This window comes from Bos taurus, chromosome 13 (assembly GCF_002263795.3).
Source record: "Bos taurus isolate L1 Dominette 01449 registration number 42190680 breed Hereford chromosome 13, ARS-UCD2.0, whole genome shotgun sequence".
Lineage (NCBI taxonomy): Eukaryota > Metazoa > Chordata > Mammalia > Artiodactyla > Bovidae > Bos > Bos taurus.
Window position 1 is genome coordinate 42,904,958 of NC_037340.1, and position 21,725 is coordinate 42,926,682.

The 21,725-nt window shown below is 45.8% G+C and overlaps 2 protein-coding genes and 1 pseudogene across 2 annotated transcripts in view; all 3 read left to right on the top strand.

Annotated features, from left to right (window-relative positions):
* The window catches only part of ANKRD16 (ankyrin repeat domain 16), a 35,736-nt gene extending 25,267 nt beyond the window's left edge, over positions 1-10,469 (top strand). The window contains exon 7 of the mRNA XM_025000442.2: positions 9,519-10,469. Within this exon, the coding sequence (XP_024856210.1) occupies positions 9,519-9,544 (26 nt within the window). The 3' untranslated portion in view covers positions 9,545-10,469. The remainder of the gene's footprint in view (positions 1-9,518) is intronic.
* LOC782343 (V-type proton ATPase subunit H-like) lies at positions 2-2,335 on the top strand. The gene is given in 2 exon segments (XM_059892948.1): positions 2-268; positions 270-2,335. Coding segments are annotated over 2 exon segments (1,440 nt in total). The 3' UTR covers positions 1,443-2,335.
* Positions 2,597-3,764, top strand: LOC785772 (voltage-dependent calcium channel gamma-like subunit; annotated as a pseudogene).
* Positions 10,470-21,725: the final 11,256 nt, after the last annotated feature.

The window sequence follows — 21,725 nt, forward strand, 5'->3', positions numbered from 1 at the left end:
GATGACCAAGATGGATATTCGGGGCGCTGTGGATGCTGCTGTTCCCAACAACATCATTGCCGCCAAGGCTGCGGAAGTCCGTGCGAACAAAGTGAACTGGCAGTCCTACCTGCAGGGGCAGATGATTTCTTCTGAAGACTGCGAGTTCATTCAAAGATTTGAGATGAAAAGAAGTCCTGAGGAGAAGCAGGAGATGCTTCAGACTGAAGGCAGTCAGTGTGCTAAGACATTTATAAATCGGATGACTCCTATTTCCAAAGAGCAGACCAGTTCAGTACATACTCACCCTGGTGGATGATACACTGCAGGAAAATCACCAGCGTGTTAGCATTTTCTTTGACTATGCTAAACGTAGCAAGAACACTGCCTGGTCCTACTTCCTGCCGATGCTGAATCGCCAGGATCTCTTTACTGTTCGTATGGCAGCAAGAATTATTGCCAAGTTACCAGCTTGGGGAAAAGAACTGATGAAAGGCAGCGACTTGAATTACTATTTCAATTGGATAAAGACTCAACTAAGTTCACAGAAACTGTGTGGTAGCGGTATCGCTGCTGAAACAGAAACAGTCTCTTCAAGCGATAGTTCCCAGTATGTGCAGTGCGTGGCCGGGTGTCTGCAGCTGATGCTCCGAGTCAATGAGTACCGCTTCGCCTGGGTGGAGGCAGACGGGGTGAACTGCATCATGGGCGTTCTGAGTAACAAGTGTGGCTTTCAGCTCCAGTATCAGATGATCTTTTCCGTGTGGCTCCTGGCTTTCAGCCCACAGATGTGTGAACACCTGAGGCGCTACAACATCATCCCTGTCCTGTCCGACATCCTGCAGGAGTCGGTCAAAGAGAAGGTGACGAGGATCATCCTCGCAGCATTCCGTAACTTCTTAGAAAAGTCAGTTGAACGAGAAACTCGCCAAGAGTATGCCCTGGCGATGATTCAGTGCAAAGTCCTGAAACAGCTGGAGAACTTGGAGCAGCAGAAGTACGACGAAGACATCAGTGAGGATATAAAGTTCCTCTTGGAGAAACTCGGTGAAAGTGTCCAGGATCTCAGCTCATTTGATGAATACAGTTCAGAACTAAAGTCTGGGAGGTTGGAGTGTAGTCCTGTGCACAAATCTGAGAAATTTTGGAGAGAGAATGCTGCGAGGTTAAATGAAAAGAATGATGAGCTCTTGAAAATTTTGACCGAACTTCTGGAGGTGTCTGACGATCCCCAAGTCTTAGCTGTTGCCGCCCATGACGCTGGGGTGTATGTGCGCCATTACCCACGAGGCAAGCGGGTCATGGAACAGCTGGGTGGGAAGCAGCGGGTGATGAACCACGAGGACCAGCAGGTGCGCTACAACGCCCTCCTGGCTGTACAGAAGCTCATGGTGCACAACTGGGAATATCTTGGTAAACAACTCCAGTCTGAACAGCCGCAGACTGCAGCTGCCCGGAGCTGAATGGGCTCTCAGGGCTTCCCTTGGATCTCCAGCCGCCCCCTCACCTGGGATAGAAGACCTGGAGTGGGTCTCAGTAACTGCGGTCAAGCTCAAACCATTCCTCATTTATGTGTCATTTTCTTCTGTTGTGTAGCTTTTCCCAATGCTGATTTCCCATTAATTTGTCTTAAAGTAGGTGCTTTCTGTATCTAAGGAAAATATTACTGTTACATATACTGCTCGTAATTTCTTTATTTATTGTTCTCTGTAATGAATATAGGGTTATTAAAACATTCTCACTCCAAATACATTTTTTCTTTCCTTGTTCCTGACTTGAACTGTAACAAAAGTACCTTTTGTCCCAACTGAATTGGGAGAATTGTATTTGAAGAGTAGTGAATGGTAAATAAATGTTTTGAATTCAAAAACAAACAAACAAACAAACAAAAAAACCTGTGTCTCCTGCATTGGCAGGCAGATTCTTGCCTGCTGAGGCATCAGGGAAGCCCCCAAAGCAACTATACCCCAGTAAAAATTAATTTAAAAATAAGTAAATAAAAATAAAGATAGAATCAGGACCTTGGAGTATTATGAGAGCAGAGATGTGAAACTCCTAGCAGGTAATAAGTTTCATTCTTTTGTGGGAAAGTATGTGTCCTATGTTAAGGAATTAAATAGTTTATATACTTAGAAAATTCAAGAACAGATTGATAAAAGAAATATTCATCTGCTGGGGTATGGGGAAGTCATTCTGGCTTATCCCTGAATTAACTCAAATTTTATGCTAACTAAAATAGCCTGCGTATGGCCTATCAAACATACATTGTACATCTGCTTTAGTTATTAAAGAAAAGAATGCACTGATCAGAAGTAAAGACAACCCATGATAAAAATAAAGATTAAATGCCCATCTTCCTGGGACTAATGCTGGCCCTTCTTTGATGCTAAGACTCCCTTCTCCAGTGCCACGGCTATCCCGACTCGCTGAGTACCTGCTAGTCTGTTCTTTTTTTTTTTCTGAAACCTCCTCCCGATAGAAAATACACACCCAAATACCTCCCATCTCTCTGCAAACACACTGTTGCTACTGCAAAAATCTCATTTTTACTCTGTTGAGACATTATGTCATTTAGGAGGGTCATTTCTCATTATATGACATTACATGTCACTTAATGATGTTATATGTCATTTCTTCAATAACTGGTTTATAGTAGCGGGCAGTTTATTAACATTAAATTTAGACCCAGCAGATCTGAGCGAGGGGGTGTGGAGGCAGCAAGGTAGGAGGGAATGAAGAGCCCTCTGGTCAAGCTCCCTGTGTCCAGACACAGGTTGCTGGCCAAAGGAGGCCCTACTGGTCCTTCTTAGAACCCTTCACCGAGCCTTCATCATCCTTTGTGACTCCCGGGCCATGGTCCTCCACTTCGTCTCCATCTGTGACGGTAATGGCTCCTGGCTGATGACCTCTTCAGACTGTGGTACTTCTGCACTGGCTCCAACCAGACTGGGCTGCATTTCCTCTGAGACTCAAGTCAGGCCCATGTGCCCAGGCTGGCCACAGGCATGCTGGTGGCCTGCAGCGTGGCCACCTTGGCAGTGGTGGTCATCATCACTATGAGGAGCCTGGAGCTCCTCATAGTGTCCCAGGTGTGCAGGGACCCCCCCACCAAACTCACAGCACAAGTGGGCCGTGGGCTCCGCCCTCTTGCTCGTCTCATTTGCCCTCTTCTTCGTGGGGCTCCTGAGTTTCCTGACCTTCTCAGGAGCGGGGTCATACTCATGGGCCTCACCCTGATGTTCTGGAGTGACTCCATGGCCTCCTTCCTCCTCTTCCTGAACCCTTGCATGTCGATAGTATCACCCACATCAACAGCATCATGCATCCCTGGGGACTGCCTGCAAAACTTTAGGGTCCCCTCCAAGGACATCAAGTTCTACCAGAAAGTGTGGTCAAAATGAGACTTTTCCAGACTTTCCTGCTGGTCCAGGGGTTAGGACTCTTTGTGCTTTCAATGCAGGGGGCATGGGTTCAATCTGTGATTGGGGAACTTAGATCCCACATGCCACATGGTGCAGGAAAAAAGATTAGACTTTGCCAACATGTGACATTCAAATTGCTGCCTCTTGGCCTTGGGGTGGTTGGGCCAGTGGCCCAGGGGCCTTTGTAGCTGGTCTGCAGCCCAGAGGTTAGGTGGTGCCTCCAGCAGCACCAGCTTAGTCATGGCCGTGTTACTAGGGTGTTGATTTTACAAAAATAAACATATATTAAAATCTAAAAAATAAATAAATTTAAAGTATGAAGCCTTTGATTGTATAGATCACAACAAACTGTGGAAAATTATTCAAGAGATAGGAATGCCAGACCACCTGATTTCCCTCCTGAGAAATCTGTATGCAGGTCAAGAAGCAACAGTTAGAACTGAACATGGAACAACAGACTGGTTCCAAATCAGGAAAGGAGTATGTCAAGGCTATATATCATCATCCTGCTTATTTAACTTATATGTAGAGTACATCATTCGAAATGCCAGGCTGGATGAAGCACAAGCTGGAATCAAGATTGCTAGGAGAAATATCAATAACCTCAGATACCCAGATGACATCACCCTTATGGCAGAAAGCAAAGAGGAACTAAAGAGCCTCCTGATGAAAGTTAAAGAGAAGAGTGAAAAAGTTGGCTTGAAACTCAACATTCAAAATACTGAGATCATGGCATCCAGTCCCATCACCTTATGGCAAATACATGGGGAAACAATGGAAACAGTGAGAGACTTTATTTTGGGGGCCTCCAAAATCACTGCGGATGGTGACTGCAGCCATGAAATTAAAAGACACTTACTCCTTGGAAGAAAAGCTATGACCAACCTAGACAGCATATTAAAAAGCAGATGTTACTTTACCAACAAAGGTCCATCTAGTCAAAGCTATGGTTTTTCTGGTATAGTTTATATATAGTTTTTCTTGGACTATAAAGAAAGCTGAGCAGCAAAGAATTGATGCTTTTGAACTGTGGTGTTGGAGAAGACTCTTTAGAGTCTCCTGGACAGCAAGGAGATCCAACCAGTCCATCCTAAAGTCCATCCCGAATATTCATTGGAGCTGAAACTCCAATACTTTGGCCACCTGATGTGAAGAACTGACTCATTGGAAAAGACCCGATGTTGGGAAAGATTGAAGGCGGGAGGAGAAGGGGATGACAGAGAATGAGGTAGTTGGATGACATCAACAACTCGATGGACATGAGTTTGAGTAAGTTCCTGGAGTTGGTGATGGACAGGGAGGCCTGGCATGCTGCAGTCCATGGGGTTGCAAAGAGTCAGACACAACTGAGTGGCTGTACTGAACTGAACTGATGAATCCTATCCTGCCACTAACCAGGTGTTTATCTTGGCCAAATACCAACCTCCCTGAGTCTATTTCCTTATTGGTACAGCAGACCTAGTAATTCCTCTGTTATGTAGTGATTATGAGGGCTAAATGAATCCGCTTATGGTGAGTACTGGCCAGTGCCCGGCCAAAGCAGAAGCACAAAGCAGTGGCTTGAATCTTTGTCAGACACCTTGAAAGAACGGGCAGGTGGAAGAGGATTCATGGGGAAGAGAAGTATGGGTCTGCTATTAATTAAAGGAAAGATCTGCTTGGCATGGGGGCTTCTCCAATGGTTCAGCGGGAAAAGAATCTGCATGCAATGCAGGAGACACAGGAGATGTGGGTTCAATTCCTGGGTCGGGAAGATCCCCTGGAGCAGTAAATGGCAACCCAGTCCAGTATTCTTGCCTGGAGAAACCCATGGACAGAGGAGCCTGGCAGGCTGCAGTCCATGGGGTCACAAAGAGTCAGACACGACTGAGCACATGGCACTGCTTGGCCTCACAAAGGGCCCTCAATGGGTAGGAAAGCCTAACACAAGGGGAAATGGGGGGGTGCCGATGCCTTACCTTTTGTAAGTGGTCTGAACCTTCATGGAGCACACCTGCGTTAACTCCTGGGCCACACCTGCCATCAAGTTCTGCTTGATTCCATCGTCAGGGTCATCCAGGGAGCAGCCCCTCGCCTCCCCCATCCCCACCCTGCACAGTGCTCAGCCCAGACCTGAAGGACAGGACTGCCCAGGGACCCTCAGACACAAAATGAGGTGCTCTGTTCAATGGATAGAAACCTCGTGCCTTATAGGGTGGCAGTTCACCCCCAGAGGAGAATGTACTTTGTACACTCTACTTCACCCATACAAGGGCGGCTTTGTCCTGCCCAGGAATCGCACTGCCTCCCCTGACGCTGTGCAACCTCCCTGATGGGGCAGGGGACGTGGGGTCCTTGGAGCACAGCCCCGCCTCCTGCCTCCAGACAAGCAAGCTCTAAACAACTCCAGCAGCATGGCTGGCCCTGCAGTGAAGGCCTGTCTGCCTGGTGAGCAGCACTAGCCTTCTTGTAAACTGGAAGGAAACGGAACCATGGGTCCCTGCACACAGCTGCGCTCGGCTCCATTGCTCAGACAAAGCATCTGTCTCCCCAGAGGAAATCTGTGCCCAGACGGCTCTCCAGACCCTACCTGGCACTTAATCACCCCTCCTCCTCCGCTGGCCTGACTTCTCTACGTGTTGTTTAACTTACCTACAATTTCATAGGCATTTTTGTTTTGTTTTTCACAGAGGTGAAATTCACATTATGTGAAATTAAGCATCTTATTTATTTATATATATTTATTTATTTGGCTGTGCCAGGTCTTAGTTGCAGCACATGGGATCTTTAGTTGCAGCAGATGAGACCTACTTCCCTGACCAGGGATCAAACCCAGGAGCAGAATTGCTGGGTAATTCTGTTTACATTTTGAGGACCTGCCAAGCTGTTTTCCACAGTGGGTGCACCATCTAACATTTCTGCCAGCAACGTATGAGGGCTCCTGTGTCTCCACCGCCTTTGTTTCACTTTTCAATGCGGCAACCATCCTCATGGGTGTGTTCTGGTATCTCATGATTTTGATTTGCATTGCCCTCATGACTAGTGATGCTGAGCATCTTTTCATGGGCTTGTTAGCCCCATGTATATCTTCTTTGGAAGAATGTCTATTCAAGTCCTTTGCTCATTTTTTAAAAACTGAGTCTTCTTTTTATTGTTGAGTGGAGAGAATTCTTTACACACCCTGGAGGCATTTGTATGTCTTGGTTGCTGCTCTTAATACATTTAAATCTCTTACCTGTTTGCCTCCTCTGCCAGGTAGAGAGAACCTGAAGAGGTTCTCTATAGGCAAGGCCTATGCCTTATAAAAAAAAAATCCTCTAATTCTCAGGCCTTAAATAAGCTGCCATGAACATATAACATGAGTTTATGCCTGTATATATAGAGAATGTTTCTGGAAAGATGCATAAGGAAGTTAAGAGAGGGGCGTGGAGGTCTGGAGCAGAAAGAACAGATGCTACTTTCCACTGTATGCTCAAGTCTTATATGACTATTTTTTAAACTATGCGTGTTATCTTTAAATCAAAAATTAATAAAAATATATACCACTGGCTTTTTAAGGGTGAACTGCAGTGTAAGTGTTCTGACACCATAGAAACTCTGGCTCTAAGGTCCACACCTGAGGAGTTCTCCTGCCTACCAGCTGAGCTGCAGAGTTGGTCAAAGCCAGGTCCACGTGTCATAGGAAAAGAGGGACAGTCCTTATGCAACACAGGGTCCCCACATGCCTCCTACCTGGGGACTGGTGCCTGTGACCTCAATATGCACATAAAGCTATCTGACCAACATGCTCATCTTCAGAGCAGTTTTCCAGGATGCAGCTGGGTGAGCAACAGGAAGGGGGTCCCTCGCTGTGTCCATGGCCTCTTTCCACATCCCAGGCCCTGGTACTCTGCATCTTGAAGTGAACGAAGACCCCAAAGAGAAAGAGCCCTGAGAAACCCACCATCTGATAGTGCTAGGAGGACAGAGACAGAGCGAGAAACAGAGAGACAGAGAGATAGAGAAAGAAATAGAAATATAAACAGGGAGACACAGAGAGACAGTTAACCATACTTCAAAAAAAGAAAAGCTTAAAACACACACATCCCCTGTAGGCCAAGCACTGCCTCTCTAGTTTGCCTTAACCTTCATCATTCCCTATTTTTAATATCCCAACACACTTCACTTATTATTTGCAGCTCTACAAACTTCCACCATGTTACTCCTGAAATCTGAAAAACAATAAACTTGGAGATACACATCAATATCCATAAGCTAAGAAAATAATATTATTTTTGTTTCATGGGAAAAAATTTAACACACACACACACACAATGTTAATGGGATTCCACTGCCAGCGAAATTTAACTTAACTAACTGACAGATGGTGGTTAGAGGTGCAAGCTACCTAGACTTTCTTAGGCGTGGGTTTCTTCATCCATAAAATGGGGAGCTTTCGTGGGCCCTCCCGAGTCTTTTCCCATCTGTTCTAGAAGGCAGAGACTCTATAATGTTTGAAGAAGGTGGGGCCATTAGCATCAGACGCCTGAAAGCTTTATGACTGAACAGAAATGAGATAAACATGATGACAAGCTCATCCGAGTGTGAAAGATGGCAAGAATGAAATGACTTCAGCTCAGATCCACAGATAGACACATCAACACAGACCCCTGTCCTTGTTTGGAAGCTGCTTTTATTTCCACAGAAGAGGAAAGATCCAGTTGTTTTTCGATGTGCACGCATAGCCAGTAAACCCCTGTGGCCATAAAAACCAGAGGAACCAGTGAGACCACTGTAGGCCCCATCGCTGCCGGGACGTGTGACTGGTGGTCACTTAGAACCAGCAGTGTGTGTGGAGAGGGGGAGGGGCCCAGGAAGCATCTACTATCCCCCCAGAGCATTAGCCAAGAGATAGTCCTCCCTGAATCACAGTTTTCTCAGCTGACAAATGCCATTCAGATTCTTTCTATGTTCTAAAGTGAAAATGCTACATTTTATTTTTGTAAAATGATACTCTATCCCAAAGCACTTTAAAAAACTTTTTATTTACTATTATTACTATTGTTTTTAGTATACTTTATGTTTTAGAGCAGTTTCAGGTTCACAGCAAAACTGGGTGGAAGAGGACTTCCCTGATGGTCCGGTGGCTAAGACTCCACACTCCCAGTGCAGGGGGCTCAGGTTTGATTCCTGGTCAGGGGACTAGATCCCACATGCCACAGCTAAGACCCAGAACAGCCAAATAAATAAATAATTAATTAAAAAAATTGGGTGGAAGATACAGGGATTTCCCATACACCCCTCACCTCCGCCACTCTGGGCACCCTGCCCAGAATCCCTTTTGTTTGATTGTGGCATGTTTGTATGCCTGATGTGCCAGAATCAGGGCCTTTCTGACTCAACTGCCTGCCTTTGTGCAACAGAGCGGGGAGACCTCCAGCCAGCTCTGTTTTCACCCCTGCTCACAACCTGGCCTTTGAGGTTCCCCTAACTTCTTGTCTTTTCTGGAGTCTTCTAGCCTGAACGAATTTGCTTCTTAATGCCTTACCTCTGTGCAGTCTCTGACGTTTCGGCTTCCTCTGGTCTGTTAAGTCAGTCAGGTTTGCCCATCTGCTTTCCATTCTTCAAAATTCCATCAGCTTCTTTCAACGGCTGATCTATTTTTGTATTCTCTTTGAACTTATGGGTTTATATCCTTTTTTATTCCTTTAATGCCCTTTTAGCAAACTTTGAGGAAGGAGTCAAATTAAAGGCATGTGTTCAATCTGTGAAATCTCATCTCAGGTTCCTCCTTCTATTTTATTATTCTGTCCCCCACTCTGCTCCCCTGTAACGGAGAACAAACCTGACTCCATATTGGATCTATTCCTTTAGCTCCAGCTCTGTGCTTTGTTGCCTGAACTTAGTCATGTTGGCTCTGCATCTTTGTAAAAGAACATTGCCTGTTGTTGCTCATTTGCTAAGTCGTGTCTGACTCTGCAACTCCATGGACTGCAGCATGCCAGGCTCCTCTGTCCTCCACTGTCTCCCAGGATTTGCTCAAAATTCATGTCCATTGAGTCCGTGATGCTAAGAGGATGTTGCCTGTAGCCAGAAATTTATAGGATAGCTCATTCTCAAGGTCCTAACATTTAAAAGTGTAACACTTTGCTTTCATAGATAAGAAGTTGCAGAACAGACAATAACATTTGTCTTGTTGGAGGTTTATAGCAACATCGTGACCAAGACCTTACATGGACAGCTGCAAGAACAAAAGATTCTGCCACTAAGATGTTAGCAACAACCAGTCACAGCAACTCCCCTGCCCTTTTTAGTATAAAAGGAGCCCTGTGACTGCAGCCATGAAATTAAAAGAAGCTTGCTCCTTGGAAGGAAAGTTACGACCAACCTAGACAGCATATTAAAAAGCAGAGACATTACTTTGCCAACAAAGTTTCGTCTAGTCAAGGAAATGGCAACCCACTCCAGTGTTCTTGCCTGGAGAATCCCAGGGATGTGGAAGCCTGGTGGGCTGCCGTCTATGGGGTCACACAGAGTCGGACACGACTGAAGCGACTTAGCAGCAGCAGCACTCAAGGCTATGGTTTTTCCAGTAGTGTATGGATGTGAGAGTTGGACTGTAAACTTGACCGCCGAAGAATTGATGTTTTTGAACTGTGGTGGTGGAGAAGACTCATGAGAGTCCCTTGGACTGCAAGAAGATCCAACCAGTCCATCCTGAAGGAGATCAATCCTGGGTGTTTATTGGAGGGACTTATGCTGAAGCTGAAACTCCAATACTTTGGCCACCTGATACAGAGAGCTGACTCATTTGAAAAGACCCTAATGCTGGGAAAGATCTTGAGGGCAGGAGGAGTGGGGACGACAGAGGATGAGATGGTTGGATGGCATCACCGACACAATGGACATAGGCTTGGGTGGACTCCGGGAGTTGGTGATGGACAGGGAGGCCTGGCATGCTGCGGTTCATGGGGTCGCAAAGAGTCAGACACAACTTAGCGACTGAAAAACAACAAGAAGATGATTCTTTGGGATGCTAGCCTACCATTTTCTCTGTCAGCTGGCTTTCTGAATAAAGTCTCTGTTCCTCGCCCCAAAACGTTGTCTCTCTTGTCTTGGCTTCTTATGTGGTGAGAAGCGGGAGACTGGACTGGGTGACATCTCTGACATGTACCTGCTCTCCAATGAATGCAATTGCAACTCAAGTATTTAAACCCAAGTATATTTGGAACAATGTATAAGATGCATGTGTTCTACAATTTTACAATACAGTCATGGGATGTTCATTCTGTCTTCAGCCTCCCTGGCTTGGCTACATTGTAGTTTAATCCTTCTGATTGCTGCTGGGAGCTTACTTTCAGCTCTTTGTTGCCACATATTAGAATCCAAGGAACATTTTGACACATACACCAGAAGATTTCTTTTTGATATCTACTCAGGAGTAGAGACGGAGAAGGCAATGGCACCCCATTCCAGTACTCTTGCCTGGAAAATCCCATGGACAGAGGAGCCTAGTAGGCTGCAGTCCATGGGGTTGCTGAGGGTCGGACACGACTGAGCGACTTCACTTTCACTTTTCACTTTCATGCATTGGAGAAGGAAATGGCAACCCACTCCAGTGTTCTTGCCTGGAGAATCCCAGGGTCGGAGGAGCCTGGTGGTCTGCCGTCTATGGGGTCACACAGAGTCAGACACGACTGAAGCGACTTAGCAGCAGCAGCAGCTCACTTTTAATCTTAACAGAGTTACTCTACATAGCTATCACTACATAGTGGATGTTTATTTGCTAGATAACCCAATAATTTCTTTTTCTGTTACCTAAAAAAAACAAGATGTTCTTCCTAACAGTTTTTTTTGTTTATTTTTTCCTTTTGGTAGCAGTCAAGACTGACCTCAGAATTTTTTCCCAGGACCATGGGCATCTGAGGGTCAGTGGTCAAACTGTGACAAACCGTGAGTATTCCAGTAAAACACAGGCATCTGCTCGTGAATGCCTGGTGAGAAGACCCAGTCCATTGTTCCGGTCTGACATACAGATAACCCCTAGTCGTACAAAGAAGAGAAGTGATTTTAAAACATTAACTTAAAATAATTAGATATCAAAGGTTAAATGGCTTTGAAAACAAAGCAATACTAATCCAAAGTAGGACTATACTATTACTATTATAACTATTACATCAGCCTGGAATTAAATATACCTCTGTGTAGACAGGACCAATCTAAGCTTACTGAGGCCTCACACAGCGCCTGCCTCAGAGGAGAAAATTGAAAACAATTAAGGTATTTTTATTTCAAAGGCCTTCTAGTAGAAGATTTGGGGTTAATATGAAAGGTATAGAGATATCATAAACATATTTCTGAGAAAAATTCCCCCTAAACCTCCTACAAATACAGTACAGAGAGTCAGACCAGGACAGCTCGCTGGGGTTAAGGAAGTGGAAGGGCCCTCCTAGAATATCTGTCCATACCTCTTCTCTGGGAGCAGGATGTGCCCCCTCCTTCTGGCAGCCAGATTCTGCCATGTGACCTGAAGCCCTGGCTATAGTTAATTGGATGGAATTGGACCCAGACCCAAGCTGAGCCAACTAGATTCTCTCCTCTGGAAATCTGATACTAAGTTATGAGAAACTAGACGGTCTGGTTTGGAGGTTCTCACTCACTTAGGTTTTTTGCCCCCCTGGGAACAATGACAATATCTGGAGACATTCTAATGTCACAGCTGGGGTGGGGGGAGAGGGTGGGTCTTGCCAGCATCAAGGGCGTAGAGGCCAGGGATGCAGAAAAACATGCCCAGAACCACCCCCAACACAAAGAATCAGCTGCCTATAGTCCACACAGTGTGGCGGAGAACTCTTGCTGCTGTGACCCCTGAACAGGCAGCAGGTAACTGAGGAGACCGGGGCTGCCAACCAGCATCTCTCTTGCACATCCCAGGGGAGAGGCGACCCACCAGGAGAGGACAGCAGAGAGGCTGGATAGAGAGCAGCTGAGCTCAGAGACAGCCTTCCAGTTATTGATTCCTGCTCCTTCCAGACCCCTAACTACATTTTTGCCCCTTTGTCCTTCTAACATATTCTCCTCAAAAAAAAAAAAAAATATATATATATATATATTTGGCCATGCTGCGTGGCATGTGGGATCATAATTCCCTGACCAGGGACTGAACCTGCATCCCCTTTCATTGGAAACTCGGTCTTAATCACTGGACCACCATAGAAGTCCCAATATATTCTCCTTTTATATGTAAGGTAGCCTGACATGGTTTTTGATACTTGAAGTCAAAGTAACTTAATACAAGAAACATTCAAGTGAATGGTTTTATTTATTTATTTTTTTTAATGGCCAGAAAAATTGACAGTATATTTTTAATTGATTGAATTCTGTATGTATAAAACATGTCAGTAAAATAAAGAAAGAACAAAACAAAGATTACATACCCACAAGTGTAATGAATTCATCCTGCTTAACTACATTAATTTTAAGGGAAAAAATTACACCAACATGTTGGCCTTTCACAGTAATAAATGATAACATAATGTTACTCAAAACCTAGATTCACTTCTTGGTGGGTGTCAGGCCAAAAGACACAACCAAGCCAAAGATCAGGAGAAAGAAGGAAGGGGCTTCTCCAAGGGTTCAGGCAGTCTACAGAGTCCAAGCTTTAATGAATTGAAATCCAAAGGGTCAGAAAAGATCAAAATCGTCACCCCTTATGTTGCAGTTGATGTGGTGATTCAGCACTTCAAGCTAATCTTTACCATTGAATAGAACTGGGAACCTTTACAACTAACAATATCGTTTTTACTGTTGTTACTTCTCTTGCCTTATAACAGAAGCTTGTTTCTTCACTCTTTTATCCCGTTAAGATCATTAACTACTGAGACGTGTTCAAGGGCAAGCATTGCAGTTAGACTTAGTCACACAATGATTTAGGCCCAAAATAGCTTCACTTATGTCAAGAAAGCTATGCCTGGTTTTCTTTCCCCAGGAACCTCCTACCTTATCCGCTTACAATTAGAATTTAATTGCATTTAAACAAGAATAATTCCAACTAAAATAAAGGTATTATACAAGGTAACTGAGATATTTCATGTATGAATTAAAACTTGTCAGCTGTCTGCTCAGGGATTCCAACCTGTTCCGAGTCACAGGTTTTAGTGTTTGTCCCAAATCCTGGTAAGTCTTTATGAAATCAGGCCTAGCTCATATCTGAAGTCTGTCCACAAAACTAAAAGTTGTTTTGGCATTAGAAAATGTAAAACTATCAAACAAAAATATTTCACCTTGCATTCAAACTGTTTCACTGTTTTAAATTTTAAACCCAAATAACAAATCCAAGTGGTCACACAGAATAATGGAATTGAACTATTCAAGTTCTCTTTACCTTGACCGTTATTATGCCATCATTGTTTATCTATTGTCTAGATGCAGGAGTATTAGTACCCCTGGGGCCTCAAATATGAACTGTGTCTCTGTAACCTCCCATCCAACCAATGTAGTTCAACAATGCAAAACCTTTAGGAACTTAAGAAATGAATGTTTGTAGTTCAGCCCAGATGCTTATAAGTTCAGGGCCAATTGTGTCACAAGAATTCTCTGCCATTAGAATACAGTGTTTATTTAAATACAAGCAGTAAGAGGTGCTAATTTGAAGTTTATGTATTATTCAATACTATGCTGCCACTGCTAAGTCGCTTCAGTTGTGTCCGACTCTGTGCGACTCCATAGACGGCAGCCCACCAGGCTCCGCCATCCCTGGGATTCTCCAGGCAAGAACACTGGAGTGGGTTGCCATTTCCTTCTCCAATGCATGAAAGTGAAAAGTGAAAATGAAGTCTCTCAGTCATGTCCAACTCTTAGCAACCCCACGGACTGCAGCCCACCAGGCTCCTGCGTCCATGGGATTCTCCAGGCAAGAGTACTGGAGTGGGTTGCCATTGCCTTCTCCAAAGTGAATGGTTTTAAAGTGCTCTAAGCAACACTGAAGCTTGGGCAGCTTAGAGATCTTTTTAGTCTTTTAGAATGAAACAAATATGTAAAATGAAATGGCTAACTGTCATTACTTCATCCCACGAGGTTTCTACAATTAGATGCTAGAGTGAGTCTTTCTGAAGGGCGATGGTGTCTAGAACATGCCTTCCCTGTGCTTGTGAGTCTTTTGAGAACCAGGACACCTGGCTTACCTGCTCTGCCACCACACCTGAGCCCCACCCTGAGCCCTACCCAGTTCCACCAACTCCCAGTCACCGTACCCGAAGCAGCTCCATAGAGCTGCTACTGATTATACTTGCTAATGAGCTCTATTTTGCATATTATTTTGTTATTTCCATGCCCATCATCAGTTTTGGGACTTACTTTTATTTCTCTATCTACAGAAATTCAATAACAATTGTGATTTAGGTTAAATCACTGAAATGGTCTTTGAAACTTTCTTCCTGGAAGCTGTATTTTTCTTTATGTTTTAGGAAAGCTGTGAATTCATTCATTTATCCACATATACAGTTTCTTAGGAGTCACTGACCCCTGTGGAAATCTGATGGTGAATCCTCTTTCTGGAGGAGACCTGGGTTCGATCCCTGGGTTGGGAAGATCCCCTGGAGAAGGGAAAGGCTATCCACTCCAGTATTTTGGCCTGGAGAATTCCATGGATTATACAGTCCATGGGGTCGCAAAGAGTCGGACACGACTGAGCGACTTCCACTATGATACCATCCATGAGGTTGCAAAGAGTCAGACACGACTGAGCGACTAACACACACACGGACACACACACGATTCAGATGTAAGGAATCAAAGGATGAAAAGAGAGAGTTGTACTCTTGAGAGGAACACAACGTGGACCACAGAGCAGTAAACACCCATCTATGACCACGTGACAAGTGCCAAGAGAAAGCGATAACACCATGGTGGCTCAGAATAGAGGAGTTTAACCCAGAGGAGCATTAAGAAAGGATTCCTGGAGCAGGTGACATCAAGTAGGAGGAGAAGGGAGGAACATTCCAGACAGAGGGAATGTCTGGATGTGTGTCCAGAAGGGAAAAAGCCTGACAAGCTCACAAAACGCAGAAGTGTTTAGAGCAGCTCTGACGCCTATCTCTCGGCTCCGGGCTGTATGTCTGTTTTTCTCTGTGTTGCCAAAGGCTGAGTCAGCTGATCACACCAACCAGATCGCTGTGCCAGCTCACTTCTGGTGCTTCTGGGGAGGTGCTTGGGGGACACTGGAGGCAAGAGGAGGGAGGAGCCATGCTCCAGGCCCTTAGAGCCTCTCTGGCTGCAGGGAGGGCAGCAGCAGCACCAGCGAGTGGAGAGGACTCCTGGGCTCCTGGGGCAGAGGAGGCAAAGTGGCTCTGCAGCGGCTGTAACCAGTAACTGCGGCGGGTCAGCCAGACGGCCTGGCCACCCGTGAGCCAGGCTCAGGTGACACGTTCCCCTCCTGCTCCTGCCTGGAGCTCCAGGCCCTTCCTCACCTCTGGGTAACCTTTTTTTGCCCCTTCAGTCTGTATAAGTTTTGAAACTAGTTCTCTATATTTAACTGCCTCTGTTCAAAATACCTAGAGCAACTCTGTTTTTGTGACTGGAAACTGACCTATACAGCCGTGGGTCAGAAAAGATGGTGGAGGAGGGCTGGGGTGATGACTTGGTTGACCAGGTAATTGAGGGCCAGGTTATTCAGGCTCCTCTTAAGAAATGACCAGGCATTTGAACTTTATGCTAAGAGCCATGGAGAACTGTGAGAGATTTTAAAGTCATGGTTGACTCAGTCACTTTCTATGAGGATCACTTGGGTTATGACGTAGAAACCACTGAACTGAAGGAAGCTTTTGCAGTTATCTAGGAGAGAACTTGATGGTGGCTGGTACTAGGGTAGTGGCCCTGAGGATGAAGAGAAGGGACTGGAAGGCTTTGTTTTTTCTAAAGTTTTATTTGGGGGGCTTCCCTGGTGGCTTGGTGGTAAAGAATCTGCCTGCCAAAATAGGAGACAGGGGTTCGATCCCTGATCTGGGAAGATCTCACAGGCCATGGAGAAACTAAGCCCATGCACCATAACTATTGAGCCTGTGCTCTAGAGCCTACGTGTCACAACTACTGAAGCCTGTGTGCCCAGAGCCTGTGCTCTGCAACAAAAGAAGCCGCTGCAATGAGAAGTCCATGAACTCCAACTAGAGAGGAGCCTCTGCTTGCCACAACTAGAGTAAAGCCCATGCAGCAAGGAAGACCCAGCACAGCTAAAATAAATAAATTAAACAATTATTTGGCTGTGCTGGGTCTCAGTTGCCAAGGGCGGGTTCTTGGTTACAGCACGTGGGATCTGGCTCCCTGATCAGGGATTGAACCCAGGTCCTCTGCAATGGGAGCAGGGAATCTTAACCACTAAGCCACCACGGAAGTTCCTGGAAGGCTCTTTATGAGGTGGAATGGCCAGAATATAATGGGGCACTGTGCCAACTAAAGGTGGCCGCAGATTCATTGACGCTTACAGCTGGGTTCTAGCTGCTCCTCTTGAATTTGGGTGTGCTCCGTAATGGCTGTAACCAAAGAATTCAGCAGAAGGAACACGGTGGCAGCTTCCAGGTCCAGATCTTATGAGGCCGGCAGCTTCTACTTTTAAATTTCTAGCTTCCTGGAATTTCTACTCTTGGAATGCAACTGCCATACTTTGAGATGTGCAAGCCAAATGGAGAAGTCACACATACGATGCTCCTCTGGTTGACAGCTCCAGCTACGCCCCCAGCCAGCAGCTGGCGTCAACAGTCAGTCACACATGTGCCATCATGGATGTCCAGGACACTTGAGCCTTCAGATGACCCCAGCCCCAGGCCCAAACAACTCCCACACATCTGAGCCCATTCAATCCACAGAACCATAAGAGATAACAGTATCAATACATTGCTGCTTTAAGCCACTAGGTTTGTTTATAGCCACTAAATTTTAGGGTGGTTTGTTACACAGCCAAAGAAAAGAGGAGTAGATGAGGAAGGAGAGAAAGAAGATAGAATGAGGATAAAATCTAGAATTCTGGTTTGGGGCCAAGGTGGAGGCATCACTGCTGAGACAGAGACCAGGGGCAGATGAACAGTTTAGGGGTGGGGGAGTAAAGGATCTCTCATATACTAGAAAATATATATTTTAGGAAATTCTTTTTTTCTAGACCCTGACGTGTTTTATCTTCACCATTAGCCATCCACACTTCAAACAGATTTATATTTTATTGATCCCTGCCTTTAAGACCCTCCAAAACATGAACTTCAGTATCTTCTGCTGCAAGAAAAGCTGTGCTTCTCAAAAGTCTCAAGAGGAACTCGTACCTATTTCATCACACTTAGTCCTTGTAGATGTAGGGATCGACTTCCAGGTCTCTTTATTCATTCACCAAATATTTACCTATCACCTCCCAGGGACTCAGCACTATTCTCTTGCACACGAGACAGATAACGTCCCCATCCTCATGCAGTTTACATTCTGAGCGACAGGCAGACAAAAAACAAGAAAATGGTCACCAATTTGATTTTTAAAAAGGAATGAAAGAAATAAGCAGGGTGACAATAGAGAATAAAAGTTGAGGGGAACCTGCTTTAAATAAAGTGGCGAGGGAAGATTTTTAAGCTGAAACTTAAGGAAGTGGGAAGAATGAGCCGTGGGAAGAGGTGCAGGAGGGGGAAGCCAGGGTCGGTAGCCGCAGGACCGCCGAGGGTACAAGGCCCTTGGGTGGTTAAAAGCTACCCCAGGTTCTGGGAACTGAAAGACAAGTGTGTTTGGAGTGAAGTGAGCCTGAAGTACAGCAAGATGCAGTGGGGCAGAGGTGAGAGGCAGATTAAAGGATACCTTTTAGTCCGATTCAAGGATGTGCATTTTATTCTAAGTACAAAAGACAGGCAGAAACATGGACATGCTCTGATTCATGTCTTAAGAAGGTAAAGGTCAGAATATGCAGGAGCGGGAAAAGTGAGTGAGAATCTGTTGTGGTTTTGGACAGAACCTGGACTAAGGTTCACTCTATAATTTTCTTTTCCTTGGACTCTTGTCTCTTCCTTTGCGAAGTGCAGGCAGGGGCTTGGAGAAACAGATGATGAAAATGTTTCTGTTTCTTGGAGAAACAGAACCAGAAATCAGCAAACAATGATTCCCAAGCACCAAGTATAAATAAGACTCTCTCTGGACTCCTCTTGTTTTGGGTAAAGATTTGAAAACATTTTCAAGGTTGATGGTGTTTTCCACTCCTCTCCACCAACCTGCTTCTCCCAACCTAAGGTTTCCTGCCATCAGGAACTGCCAACTGTGGTCTCTGAGACACTGAACCAACTAGTGGCTTTTAAGCCACTTCACCATTTCAAGATCTTTCTTTGTTGTTGGGTGTTGTCATTTTAGACATGCCTGAACTGGCTAAGCCTGCTCCTGCCCCTAAAAAGGGCTCTAAAAAAAGCTGTGACCAAGGCCCAGAAGAAGGTCGGCAAGAAGCACAAGCGCAGCTGCAAGGAGAGCTACTCCGTGTACGTGTACAAGGTGCTGAATCAAGTCCATCAGGACACCGGCATCTTGTCCAAAGCAATGGGAATCATGAATTCCTTCGTCAACGACATTTTCGAGCGCATCGCTGGGGAGGCATCGCGCCTGGCGCATTACAACAAGTGCTGGACTATCACACCTAGGGAGATTCAGACCGCCGTGTGCTTGCTGCTACCTGGGGAGCTGGCCAAGCACACCATGTCCGAGGGCACTAAGGCTGTCACCAAGTATACCAGCTCCAAGTAAATATAATATGCCTAGCCGCTGTTAACGGAGAAGGCAATGGCACCCCACTCCAGTACTCTTGCCTGGAAAATCCCATGGAGGGAGGGCCTGGTGGGCTGTAGTCCATGGGGTCGCTAAGAGTCGGACACGATTGAACGACTTCACTCACTTAAGCCACTTCACCATAGGTATTTGTTGTCTTCCAAATTCCTCGGGAACTGGATTAGGTTGGGTGGAATCTGAATGGACTCAGTCTGTTGAAGGTTAGCATTTTTTTCTTTTTCTTTTTGTCTTTTGTCAGGGCCACAGAACTTATCTGCCAACAAAACTAAAGTGTAAGGGATCAGACTGAGGAACCATATTAGCCTTAAATACTGTTTCCTTCGCCAATACCTTTGAGTCTTTCAGTAACTCCACATGAATATCGATAAACTTTCCTTCACATAAGGCATGGCAACATAAATCAGCAGATACATGTAAAATCTTCTTCAATATACAGAGGCTGATGGCAATATGTGAAAAAGGTTCTAGGGGGCTTCCCTGGTGGCTCAGAGGATAAAGCATCTGCCTGCAATGCAGGAGACCAGGGGTTTGATCCCTGGGTTAGGAAGATGCCCTGGAGAAGGAAATGGCAACCTACTCCAGTATTCTTGCCGGGTGAATCCCATGGACAGAGGAGCCTGGCGGGCTACAGTCCACGGGGTCGCAGAGTCAGACACGACTGAGCGACTTCACTTTCTTTTTTTAAAATGAATTTTTTAATGAGTCAATATTTTTGGTCAGTTCAAAAACATGGTGGCGGTGGTGGTTTAGTCGCTCAGTTGTGTCCGACTCTTGCGACCGCATGGACTGGAGTCCGCCAGCTTCCTCTGAACATGGGCTTCTCCAGGTGAGAATACTGGTGTGGATTGCCATTTCCTTCTCCAGAGGATCTTCCTAACTCAGGAATCCAACTCAGGTCTCCTGCATTGCAGGCAGATTCTTTACCGACTGATAAAAGCAGCCCCAGAGAGATCCCTGTCTCCTTCCCAGTGTGAGGGCACAGTGAAAAGACACGGTGAACCAGGAAGTTTGTCCTCAACAGACAAATTTGACCTTATGTTTTCTAGATTCCAGAACTGTAAGACATGTATTTCTGTTGTTTGTAAACATGTTAGATATATATGGCACTGGATTACTTAGCAACAGCAGGACTTTCTTAAGGCATCACCTGTTTAACCAAAGTCAGTTAACATGGTTATACAATCTGTTCAATAGTCTAGTAACTTTGCACTTGACTTTTGTCTACTTGTAAAAATTCATTTTGGAGATGAATTTAAGCAAACTCTAGGAGATAGTGACACAGGAGCCTGGAGTGCTGCAGTCCCTGGGGTCACAAAGAGACCTAGTCAACAACAGAAATTCATTTAGCCACTAACGTATACAAATCCAGTTAAGACTGATGTACATTTAAAGAGTTTTCTTCTCCCCTCCCTGCAAAAGGCCCATTGTCTTATATAATATACCCTCTTAAACTCTATGTAGGGATGAAGAAACATTGTAAAAAACTTGCATTCTGTCATGAATCAGAGTAATTTAAACGTGAAGGAAGGTAGGTCTGTCTCCCAAGATTCACTTTAAACAGCTCTTATTTGAGAATAAATCTTCAAGGCAACACCAACTCTTTTGTCTGCATACTCAGGCTGAAAACACCAGATCTGCTCTCTTCGGTTGAGAACATAAGCCACCAGGGCTGGAGATAGAAACCTGAAAAAGCGTGTGTTTGCAGGGCTGGGCCGGCTCGGATATGGAAGGCAAAAAACAGGGAATCTTTTTCTTTTCCTACACTCTGTGGCCTAAATCCATTCACGTGCTGGTCAGCTATCTTTACAGCTGGTTTAGACTATAGCTCTCAGTAGGCGCAGACCTGCTTCCCATCAAATCTGCCCTTCCCTTTTATGCTAAAGTTTCCTTTTCAAAAGTAGAGTTTGTTTTTTTTTTTAATTCTTATTTCCTAAGGCTGCACATGGGGCAATGCATCAGGCAAGAATGACATTGGGAGGGAAGTTAAAAAACAAAGTGATTTCTGAACTCCTTAAAATTCATTGGGTCCTTGTTTCCTTCAGGAAATGGAGGTAGGATAAAAAGAAAAGCAAGACAAGTTGCAGAGGACCAGCTAGGCGCGCAGAGGGCCGAACCGCAGCCGGAATCGGGCCGGATGGCGTCATCTCCTGGTGTGCCGGGCTGCGGGAGGCCGCCCGCGGTCCCGGGGGCGGGGGCGGCCAGCCCCAGCCACGTGGTCGCGGCGGGCCCAAAGTCCAAGGGCAGCTGCGGGCGCGGGGCCGACTGCGCCCCGGCGCCCGATGGGGAGCGAGAGTGAAGAACCGGACAGCGGCCCCCGGCCACAAGCTCAACCCCGCCCCGCCCTCGAAGGCCCGCGCGCGGCCGCCCCTGCCGCCCCCAACCAAGGCGGCAGCGCTTTGGGAACGGATCCGAAATCCACCAGGGCCTCGGCCCGCCCTTTTCTCGCGAGAGGTGGGAGAGGAAGCGGGTCGGGTGGGCGACGGAGACGTAGCCAATGAGCGAGCGGGAAGGGCGTGATCGACGGCTTCCTCCCGGCCTCGCCCCGGCTGCGGAGGCCGCGGTCGCAGCCCGCCT